This window comes from Hylobates moloch, unplaced genomic scaffold, assembly GCF_009828535.3.
Source record: "Hylobates moloch isolate HMO894 unplaced genomic scaffold, HMol_V3 SCAFFOLD_12, whole genome shotgun sequence".
NCBI classification, from domain to species: Eukaryota; Metazoa; Chordata; class Mammalia; order Primates; family Hylobatidae; genus Hylobates; species Hylobates moloch.
In genome coordinates this window covers 34,189,260-34,200,205 of record NW_026652287.1, presented here as the reverse complement: position 1 = coordinate 34,200,205, position 10,946 = coordinate 34,189,260, and the positions used below count along the sequence as shown (strand labels likewise).

Genomic DNA, 10,946 nt, shown 5'->3' with positions numbered 1-10,946 from the left:
GCCGGTGCGGTGCAGGCAGCACTCATGCCGGGAATGGTCAGGATGGCACAGCTTGTTGGATTTTTTTGTTGGCGTTTGTGTTTGTTTCTCTACTCACCAGCCAAGTGATAAAATAGGATCCTTGGTGCGGAACTTAAAATTATGCCAGAAAGCTAAAAGTTCTCCTCCTTGGGGACTTGTCTTACTTAAACTTGCCTGGTTTGTACGTTTCTGGCCAGATGCATGAAGAAGCAATCTGTGACAAGTCTGAGGGTCTTCTTTTCAACCTGCCTCCCATGCTGAGAAAAGTCGGTGTTTCCCTCCTGGGACTGTTGTGAATTTCTCTTTATCTGTGAACTGTTTTGGTTTTGTTTTTAATTGCTCTGTACTCCCTCTGAATCAAGGCTTCTACCACTGCCGGTGAAAACCACAAAGGACCTGCTTGAGGCGCCATCCTGGCCAGGAGAGCAAACCTGCAGGAGGTTTGGAAATGGACTCAGTCTCTGCAAAAGCGTGTGCACTATTAGGGGATGAACTGTGTCACAGCCAGGGACACAAAGCTCGTATTGTAGGTGATCCAGGAGACGTGAGTTCCCAGAGATCGTTTTGCGCATTCATTTGCACACTGTTGTCGGGGTTGGACTTGTGTTCCAGGCTTCAGTGTGAGGCTTGTGATATGCATTTCCTGTTTATCAATAAAAAAAATTATCAAAGTGGTTGAATCCTGTGAGTTGATAAATGTGTGCTAATCCACTGCACTTGACTCTTCAACCCCTTCTTTCAATATCATTTTCATATGAAATCAGGCTTCAATGTGAGGCTCATAATATGCATGTCCTGTTTATCAGTAAAAAAAAAATTATCAAAGTGGTTGAATCCTGTGACTTGGCAAGTATGGGAGAATCCAGTACACATGACTCTTCAACTTCTTCCTTTAATGTCACTTTTATAGGAAATAAAAGTAACCAATATGACAATTCTCAAAAAAAAAATAAAAATAAAAATAAAAATTAGGTGAGGTCCTGAGCAGGAAAACCAAATGAAAAAAGCAGAAACAGGGCACCTGGAAATCTAAGGCTTTGCTGTGCTTTTCTGTATTTCCCAATTTTCCCAACAGTGAGCTTTGATTTTTGTGTTTTTGTTTGTTTTCTTGCTTGTTTTATAACCAGGTCAAAATAATGTAAGCAAATATAAAAATAAGTAAATAAATAATAAGCTAAAGGGAACATAGAGTGAGCGCTGGGTGAGAGGTGCCTCTGTTCCCCTGATTAAGGCGCCCTTTGTGCCTTGGGGCAGCTGCCTGGATTCGACCTGGACCCTCTACTTGCTGGCCTGTGTGGTGCTGAGCAGCTCACCCGGGCTCCTCTGTGGCCTGGGTAGAGCCGGCCCTCTTGAGAGTCACTCTGAGGCCTGCAGAAACAGGATGGGTCCAGTTCCCAGTGCACAGCAGGTGCCAGCAAGTGTGTTGGTGTCAGGTGTGTTGGCTTCTTAGGGCTTCCATATCAAATTCCCACAAACTTGGTGACTTAAAGCCACAGAAATTTATTCTTTGATGTTATGAAGGCCAAATGTCCCAAGTCATGGTGTCATTGGGCTGTCTCCCTCGGAAAGTGCTGGGAAGACTCTTCCTGGCCTTTTCTAGCTTCTGGGGGCCATGGCAGCAAAACCCCAACCTCTGCCTCTGCTGTCACGTGGCCTTCCTCCCTATGTGTGTCTTGTGTCCAATTTCCCTTATTGCATTAGGACACCAGTCGTGGCACTTAGGGCCCACCTCATCCAGTATGACCTCCTAATATTAGCTTGGCTATATCTGCAAAGATTATTTCCAAATAAAGCCACAGACATAGATACTGGGGGTTAGGACTTGAACATATCTCTTTGGGGGACAAGATTCAACCCACAACGACCCCATTATCAGGATGATGGGACCCTCTGATGTTTCCCTTGTCCATCTCCAGCCCCTCCCTCTGTCCCTCCTGAGCTGCTGAATGTCATCTCCACAGGACATCCTGGATACTCTCAAATGGCCAGCATGGGAATCCAACCTCATTGCTCCTATCTGAGCCCTGCCCCAAATCCTAGAGAGAAATGGAAACACCTCAATACACTATCATACAAATATGTTCACAGCAGCTGTCTTGATAATCACCACAACCAAAACAGTATCAATGAACAGGAAAAAGTAAGTAAATGAACTGTGATTTGCTCATACAATGCAATGGCATCCTACTCAGCAATAAAGAGGAACAGATGCTGACACACACAACATGGATGAATCTCAAAACATGCAATGCGGCCAGGCTCAGTGGCTCATGCCTGTAATCCCAGCACTTTGGGAGGCCAAGGTGGGTGGATCACAAGGTCAGGAGATCGAGACTATCCTGGCCAACATGGTGAAACCATGTCTCTACTAAAAATACAAAAATTAGTTGGGTGTGGTGGAGTGCGCCTGTAGTTCCAGCTACTCAGGAGGCTGAGACAGGAGAATCACTTGAACTCGGGAGGTGGAGGCTGCAGTGAGCTGAGGTCACGCCACTGCATTCCAGCCTGGGTGACAGAGTGAGACTCTGTCTTCAACAACAACAACACGACACTGAGTGAAAAACAAAAGACACAAGAATACACACTGAGTGATGCCAATTATATGAAGTTCAAGGGACATGGAAAGTAATATCTGGTGACAGGAATCAGAAAGTGGTGGCTCTCAGAGCTAGGGATTGACTAGGAAGGACACCAAGATCTTTCTGGAGTGAAAGAAAATTTCTCTATCCTTGATTGAGGAGCTGGTTACACAGGGGTGCATGTTTGGCAAAACTCATGGAACAGCACACATAAGAGCTGCGTGATGCAACTGAAAAGCTAACGCTATTTTTAAATTTCAAAGAACGATATATTAGCCTATTTTCACACTGCTATTAAGAAATACCCAAGACTGAGTAATTTATAGATGAAAGAGGTTTAATTGGCTCACAGTTCCAATGGCTGGGGAGGCCTCAGGAAACTTACAATCATGGCGGAAGGGGAACCAGGCACATGTTACATGGTGGCAGGCAAGAGAGAAGAGCAGGGGAAACCACCACTTACAAAACCATCAGATCTCGTGATAACACACTCACTGTCAGGGGAACAGCATGGGGGAACCACCCCCATGATCTTATCACCTCCCACCAGGTCCCTCCCCCAACACACGGGGATTATAATTCTGATTACAATTCTAGATAAGATTTGGGTGGGGACACAGCCAAACCGTATCAAACAAACAACCTGCAATTTGAAAAAATTTTAAAAATTGGGGGTAAACAAAATAAGTACAGATCCGCCATACAAGTTGGGCAAGGGGTTCCGGCCTTCATCTCCTCAGTGCACCTGTGTTGTTCCTGAGACTCTAGGCCATTGCTGCTCCCTCTTTTGTAAAAGTCAATACTCTGAAGGAATTTATTTCCTGAAAACTTATGGCCAAGGGGTGCCCGGCCTGCAGATTGCTTGACTCAGTGCTAGATGAGAGAAGAGACCTCAGAATCGGACGGGCTTTAAATTCCAGCCCTGCCCTGAGTAGCCGAGTGGCCTTGAGACAGACCCAGTGAGGTTTCCACACCCGGATACACCGTGGAACCATCAAGTCACAATGATTAGCACACCCATCTGCGCAAATATTTATATGTTTTTGTGAGACCATTTAAAATCTTCTTTTAGCTCCTTGAAAATATTCAATGCAAGCTGGGTGTGGTGGTTCATGCCTGAAGTCCCAGCACTTTGGGAGGCCAAGGCAGGCAGATCACTTGAGGTCAGGAGTTTGAGGCTAGCCTGGCCCACTTACAGTGAAACCCTGTCTCTACTAAAAAACACAAAAATTAGCTGGGAGTGGTGGCACACGCCTGTAGTCCCAGCTACTTGGGAAGCTGAGGCAGGAGAATCATTTGAACCCAGGAGGTGGAGGTTGTAATGAGCAGAGATCGAACCACTGCATTCCAGCCTGGGTAACAGAGCGAAACTCCATCTCTCAAAGAAAAAAATATTCAATGCATGATTCTGTCATTTGAGAGATCATGGATGAACCTAGGGGATATTTTGTTGTATGAAATGAGCCAGGCACAGAGAGGCAAGTACCACATGACCTCATCTCTATGTGGAATCTAAAATAGTCAACCTCAGAGAGGTCGAGAGGAGAATGGTGGGTAGTAGAAGCTAGGGGCAGGGATGGGTGCCGGGTAGCCGGGTAGCCGGGGAAACGGAAGACGTTGGTCCAAGTTTTGGTTAGACAGGAGGAGGGAGCCGTGGTGACCCACTGCATAGCATGGGGCTCTAGAGGGTTCTTGTTCTATGAGAATCAGCCTCTGACTTCTTTGCTGGAGGGGTTGTGATTCCTCAAACAGGCCTGAGTCTCTGCAGTTTCTCGCTTATGGATCTTGATCTCCGAGTATTCACTGTCCATGGCCTCCTGTCCCTGCGGGTCCTGACGCTTCACTTTGTGGAAGCTGAGGGTTGCATAATGGAGCTCTCCTTCCTCCCATGACGAGGGGGCAACAGCTGGGGGAGGCTTCTTTGGGGGGCTGCCATCTTTCCAGGATTCAGTCAGGGGTCCCTGGACAGAGAGAGAGGGGGGAGTCGGAACAGAGCAGTGGGGCCAGGATGAGGCAGGGAGAGTCTGGGAACGAGGCCCGGGAGATCCGTCCTCCATTCATCCCATCTGCATTTTTGTCGAAGCGTCTTTCACGCTTTCCTCCAATATTTAACACTTACTGAGCACCTGTTTAGTGTTTACTAATCCCATTAACTTCCAGCAACAACTCCATAGTAAGATATTATCATTATCTCCACTTTATAAATATGAAAACTGAGGTCGAAACAGTCAGCACTGCACCCAAAGTGCTGTTGCAGCAGGACCCAATCCAGTCTGTTCCTTCTGACCCCAAAGCCTGGAGTCCTGCTGAGGCCCCCGTGTGTGAGGCCCTGAGCCGGTGCTGGATAAACTGTGATGGACGAGGTAGGTGCGGGCCATGACCTCCTGTAGCTCACTGTTTTTGTTTTGTTTTGTTTTGTTTTTTTGTTTTTTTTTGAGACAGAGTCTGGCTCTGTTGCCCAGGCTGGAGTGCAGTGGTGCAATCCCAGCTCACTGCACTCTCCACCTCCTGGGCTCAAGGGATCATTCCATCTCAGCCCCCCAAGTAGCTGGGACTACAGGAACTCACAACCATGCCTGGTTAAGTTTTGCATTTTTTTTGTAGAGATGGGATCTCATTATGTTGCCCAGGCTGGTCTCAAACTCTTGGTCTCAAGCGATCCTCCTGCCTTGGCCTCCCAAAGTGGCAGCTCAGTCTTTAATTGAGGGAGGTGGCAACAAATGACTGTTAAAGAAATGAATATTGGCTTGGGTGCGGTGGCTCACGCCCCTAATCCTAACACTTTGGGAGGCTGAGGCAGGCGGATCACGAGGTCAGGAGTTCAAGACCAGCCTGGCCAACATGGTGAAACCCCGTCTCTACTAAAAATATAAAAATTAGCCTGGCCTGGTGGCGTGTGCCTGTAATCCCAGCTACTTGGGAGGCTGAGGCAGGAGAATTGCTTGAACCTGGGAAGCAGAGGTTGCAGTGAGCCGAGATTGCCCCACTGCACACCAGCCTAGGTGACAGAGCCAGACTTTGCCTTGAGAAAAAAATAAAAATAAGAAATGAATATCTACATGTAAATTATGATATGATGGGCAAAAAGAGGGTAAATGAGAGAGAATTACAGGGCCTTGATTGAGACATGATACCTGCCCTGGGGAAGCTCACAGGTTAGTGGCGTAAGGAGGACAAGCCGGTCAAAGAAATCAGGTCCCGCCAATAGGAAAAATAATAAGAGGGGTCAGGATGGCTGGGGCCAGGGAGAAGAGATGCCAGCTATTCTTGGGGAGGAAAAATGGAGGAGAGATAGTGAATCGGGGCTATAGAGAAGAAAAGGAGGACAGAGAGGAGATAACTCCTACTCAGTGCCTGGCCTGGGAAAAATTGGGGGTAGGGACTGCCATGCTGTCAGCAAAATGGGGAGTCCTATAGGAGAAGCCAGCTTGTGGGAAGGAGGAGGAGATGAGGAAGTGACTTTGGCCATACCAAAGAGAGCGATCCTGGGGGCCATCCTGTGGGAGGTGTCCAGGCTGGATGCTGGGTGTGGAGACTCCCACATCACTCACCTGAGAGGCCGAGCCCCTGATGGCCTTTGCATCCTCCATGCCTGTATCCCCCCCGCCTGCTGCTGGCCTTGCCGGTTTCTTCCTGCAGGACCTCACTCTGAGTGAAGAGACCAGAGAGCCTTTCAGTGTGGTCAGATCGGGGTGCAGTTCGCAGACCAAACCCTGCCCTGTATTTCCTACTGGGGGCTTGAGGGGTGACCGAGGTGCAACGGGGGTGGTCTAGTTCCAGAGACCCCAACGGTGAAAACAGAGGCTCCTGCCTGCTGGATGGTGGGGCCCGAGGTTGCCACAGATGTGGAGCCCCACAAACAAGGACGCTCGTGAAGTGCTCACCGTGCACCCGTGAGCTCATTCTTGCCCCAAGCTCTTGACCCATCCAGGTCCTTCCAGCTCTGGCTTCAGGGATTCTGTTCCTGGCCTGCCCCGCCCCAGGTCTCTCTCTCCCTCCCCAGGGTCAATGCTCACATGATGAAGATGACGCAGAGCGACAGGAAGGCCAGGGCTGTGGCTCCAGCTCCCCCGACCGCCGCCAGTGTCACTTCTGATACAAGCCTTGCGGTGCCTGCAGATGGATTGGAGTTGCTTTGGGGATTTATGTCACGGAGAACTGGGTCTCTTCCCCTCCCACTCTCTGCAGGGCCCTAGACTTCCATTCCGCTCTTCTCCTTCCCAGACACAGAACAGGAATGGGAGGGAGGAAGGGAGACTACTTCTGAGGCCAGTGACGCATGAGAGTGCTGGATGCAGCTTGTCTTGTCTTTATTTAAAATTTTGATATTGTGTTCTTGTGGAATCATTTTGCATTCAATTTTATTTTTTTCAAAAGATCATGGCATTGCAATGTTACTTTACTTGCTTTCTGAGTTGGATTTTTCTTTGGCTTCTTAAATTTGGTGCCAAGGCAAGTGCCTCACGTGCCTCATCCTAGTCTGAGCACTGCAAAGCAAGGCGCTTGTACCCCCAAACACATCTGTCAGGGCCCCAGCTCCTCCCCTCCAAGACCCACTCCCCCCCTCTCCCCACCCCGCACCCCTTTCCTGGCAGGGAGAGGACAGTGATGCTCTGGGTCGCAGGGAAGTTCCAGGCCTCACAGCTGAGCACAGACCAGAGCTGAGCTCCCCCGTGAAGCTCAGGGGCAGTGGGTGGTCCATGAGGGTGGGGCAGGTGTGTTCTCCTCCAGCCCGTCCCTTACCCACCTGTGCCCTCATTCTGCAGGGAGAGGCTCAGGGAAATGTGCTGGGAGCCCCGAGGGTTCTGAGCTCGGCAGGTGAATTCCCCTTCATCCCCCAGGTGCACTCGAGGCAGCTCCAGCAGCCCAGGGTTTGAGGACCGTGAAGGGCACAGGGTCAGGCTCCCCCGGGTCCAGCTCAGCCTGGCAGGGGGATTGCTGTTGACAGCACAGACCAGGCGCAGAGACTGGCCCTCCAGGACTGAAAGAGATGAGCCGTTTCCCAGGGCTGTGGATGCTGCAGAGAAAGAGACAGCGGGTCATCCCATTACTGGGTATATACCCAAAGGACTATAAATCATGCTGCTATAAAGACACATGCACACGTATGTTTATTGTGGCACTATTCACAATAGCAAAGACTTGGAACCAACCCAAATGTCCAACAATGATAGACTGGATTAAGAAAATGTGGCACATACACACCATGGAATACTATGCAGCCATAAAAAATGATGAGTTCATGTCCTTTGTAGGGACATGGATGAATCTGGAAACCATCATTCTCAGCAAACTATTGCAAGGACAAAAAACCAAACACCGCATGTTCTCACTCATAGGTGGGAATTGAACAATGAGAACACACGGACATAGGAAGGGGAACATCACACTCCGAGGACTGTTGTGGGGTGGGGGGAGGGGGGAGGGACAGCATTAGGAGATACACCTAATGGTAAATGACGAGTTAATGGGTGCAGCACACCAACATGGCACATGTATACATATGTAACAAACCTGCACGTTGTGCACATGTATCCTAAAACTTAAAGTATAAAAAAAAAAAAAAAGAGAGACAGAGGGTCAGAGAGACAAATGGATCCGGAGACAGAGGAAGGACACAGAAAGAGACTGGTGAGAGGGACTGACACACAGACATAGACTGAAGTGCTGGAAAACCCACACTCTCACGGCTCGGTGCTGGGAAGGTAAACTTGTCCACTTTTAATTGAGAATAACTTCACTGCGTCTTTCAAAATTAGAAACAACATACGACACTGGTATATTTTGCTTTTAGGAATTTATCCCATACACTTAGATATTCCTGTGGAAGTAGATACAAGACTATCCACTGCACAGTTTCTGCGGAAGGATGTTTGTGCCATGATTTTCCTTAAGGGATGCCACAAAGTCAGAGTCCATCTGTGCAGCGAAATCACACACGGTCCTAGAGGAGGGGGCGGACAGTCTCACTACGATGTCAAACCACCTCTGAGATCCTCCAGGTGCACAAACCAAGACTCAGGGCAGCCTGGACGGACACTGGTCAATTCCGTGGAGGGGGATGGGCATCGGAGGACAGACTTTGCTGTGCGTTTTGAATTTCTGCCCATGTGACTGTATCATCTGTGCAGAAGTACTTAGATCGAAACTACTGGGAAAATAGAAAGATCAGACAGAGGAAGTATTCAGGAGATGCCTGACAAGAATCTTGAAAGTCTGGTCCCAACATAAAAACGAACAAAAACCAAAAAAACGGGAGTCTGGTCCGGCTGTGTGAATGTCACCCTGTCCTTGCTGTGGGGCCGAGGAGGGGGTGTGTGGAGGAGTCTGAGGGGAGCAGAGACAGGATGGGGACAGGGGCTCAGATGGCCACGCGGGCTGGAGATGTGGGCTCTTGTGCCCTGGGCTCACGCACGATGGCAGCTCTGTTTCCCAAAGTGAGTCTAGGGTGAGGAGAGACCCAGACCCATCCTGAGCTGAAGGCCCTGCTCCCCCAACCCCAGGGACGGGGCTCCGTCCTACCTGTGGCATCTCCTTGGAAGACAGTCACCGTCAAGTTCCAAGGAGGGTCTGGGACAGAAAGACATGAAGACCTACATTACTATAAGGGCTGGGGACATTGGCCCTGTCTCCCCAGGAGCTGCAAATACAGGGAAAATGGAGCCGGCATTCTCCTGACCCCACTCCCAGCCCAGATTCTGGGACCCAGAACCCAGTGTCCAGGCTTGAACCCCATCCCTTGCCCTCAGGAACACCTCCCAACCCATGAGGGACCCGGGCGTCTTGGTCCAGCACTCACAGGACACATTGAGTCGGATGGTACTGGTTGTGGTCACACCTGTCCCAGGCAAGGTCACCTGACAGGCGAGGCTGGTGCCGTGGTCCTGGGGCTTTGGGATAAGGGTGAGCACTGAGGAGCGGGCAGTAGTGGGGCCCGGGGAGGACACGGAGGTCCCAATCCAGGAGATCATGGGGGGCGTCCCCTGCTTACAGGCCCAGGGCACAGAGCAGATCAGGTTCCTGGGGTGGCCAGACTCTAGGGTCCCTAGGATGAGGATGTCAGGCCTATGGGTCAGGGCTGGTGAAGATGGGGACACAGGATCAGGAGGAGGTACTTCAGGTGCAGCCCTGGAGGAAGCTCAGGCTCTGGTCCAGCTCCTCCCCAGAGCCTGACTTGCTTCAATCCTAACCCCCTCCCAGGCCCCATCCCAGCCCTGCCTTTCAGCCCCCCCATGACCTTCCCCTTTGCTCTGTCCTGGAGCCCGTGCGTTACCTGTCACAAACACAGACAGCTGCTTAACTTTGTAATTCAACTGTGATGTGTAACTCCATTTCATGCTTCCTCTCTCTAGCCGAAAGAAATATGACCCCTCATCCCTCTTGCTGGCGTCTCTGATGCTCAGGGAGCAGTCGTTGCTCCAAATGTCCCCAAGGAGTTGAAATCGGCCCTGGGTCTCTTCCTGCACTTCTCTGTCTGGGTTGTTTGTGGCCACTGGAGCGTCTTGGTTTGGTCTGTCTCCTGCCCGGAACCAGTAGACATGAACTGGGTCAGAGGAAGTCCAGCCATCTCGGGGGTAGGAGAAGGAGCAGGGCACATGGACACACAGGCCCTCCTGCACCGTCACCAGCTCCTGCACTTGCAGCAAGTAACCATCCCCATATTGTCTGTCTCCCTCCATCCCCTTTGTCCCCCAGAGCAGGGGCAGCAGCAGCAGCAGCAGCAGCAGCATGCCTGGGTTTGGAGGTGCCAGGGCCGCCAGGGAACATCTGTTCCTCAGGGTTCTTCTCTCAGAAACCGAGGGCTCAAGACTTAGGGGAGGTCCCGCAGGAGGTTGGGGGTGAAGTCAGAACAGTGACCTCCTCAGAGGAGGAACTTCACACACAGACACTGTGAGGGCCGGGTCAGTCCTGGGAGATCCACTGTCCACCACCCCATGTCCACTCCTGGGAACCCTGAGGACAGAGAGGGTGAGAGACTCACCCAGATTCCCACCCTATGCAGGGCCCACCCTCTTTCTTGCTTCCCGGACTTGCCCTTCCATTTGGGTAACATTTTCTGCAAGGTGAAATTGGGTCCCATCTGGCCAGACCCCTGAATCACCCCTGTGGCTGTCACTGTTTGTGGAGGTCATACCAGCCAAAGGTGGAACTCAGGGCCATGAGAGACTGGGGTGCAGGTGAGGTGAGCAGGCAGCCTCTCCTCCCTCTCTCAGCAGCAACGAAGTGGGCACCTCCTCTTTGCACAACAAGGTCAACACAGCAGAGCCAGACACTGTCCCCAAGGAGTCACTGTGCAGAGGGGAGACACGGAGGCTCCTGACGTCTGAGATCCCCAGGATGGGAGCT

General features: G+C 50.7%; 1 protein-coding gene across 2 annotated transcripts; it reads right to left on the bottom strand.

Moving 5' to 3' along the window:
- Positions 1-2,916: 2,916 nt before the first annotated feature.
- Positions 2,917-10,396, bottom strand: LOC116478108 (sialic acid-binding Ig-like lectin 8). 2 transcript variants are annotated; one of them, XM_032168999.2, is made up of 7 exons: positions 9,874-10,396; positions 9,400-9,678; positions 9,123-9,170; positions 7,348-7,617; positions 6,617-6,713; positions 6,152-6,248; positions 2,917-4,561 (listed from the first exon to the last, which is right to left on the bottom strand). In XM_032168999.2, the coding sequence occupies exons 1-7, from the start codon at positions 10,328-10,330 to the stop codon at positions 4,307-4,309; spliced, it is 1,503 nt and encodes a 500-aa protein (XP_032024890.1). In that variant the 5' UTR covers positions 10,331-10,396; the 3' UTR covers positions 2,917-4,306. The 2 variants fall into 2 exon arrangements, with proteins under 2 accessions (XP_032024890.1, XP_032024891.1); XM_032169000.2 differs by lacking the exon at positions 9,400-9,678.
- Positions 10,397-10,946: the final 550 nt, after the last annotated feature.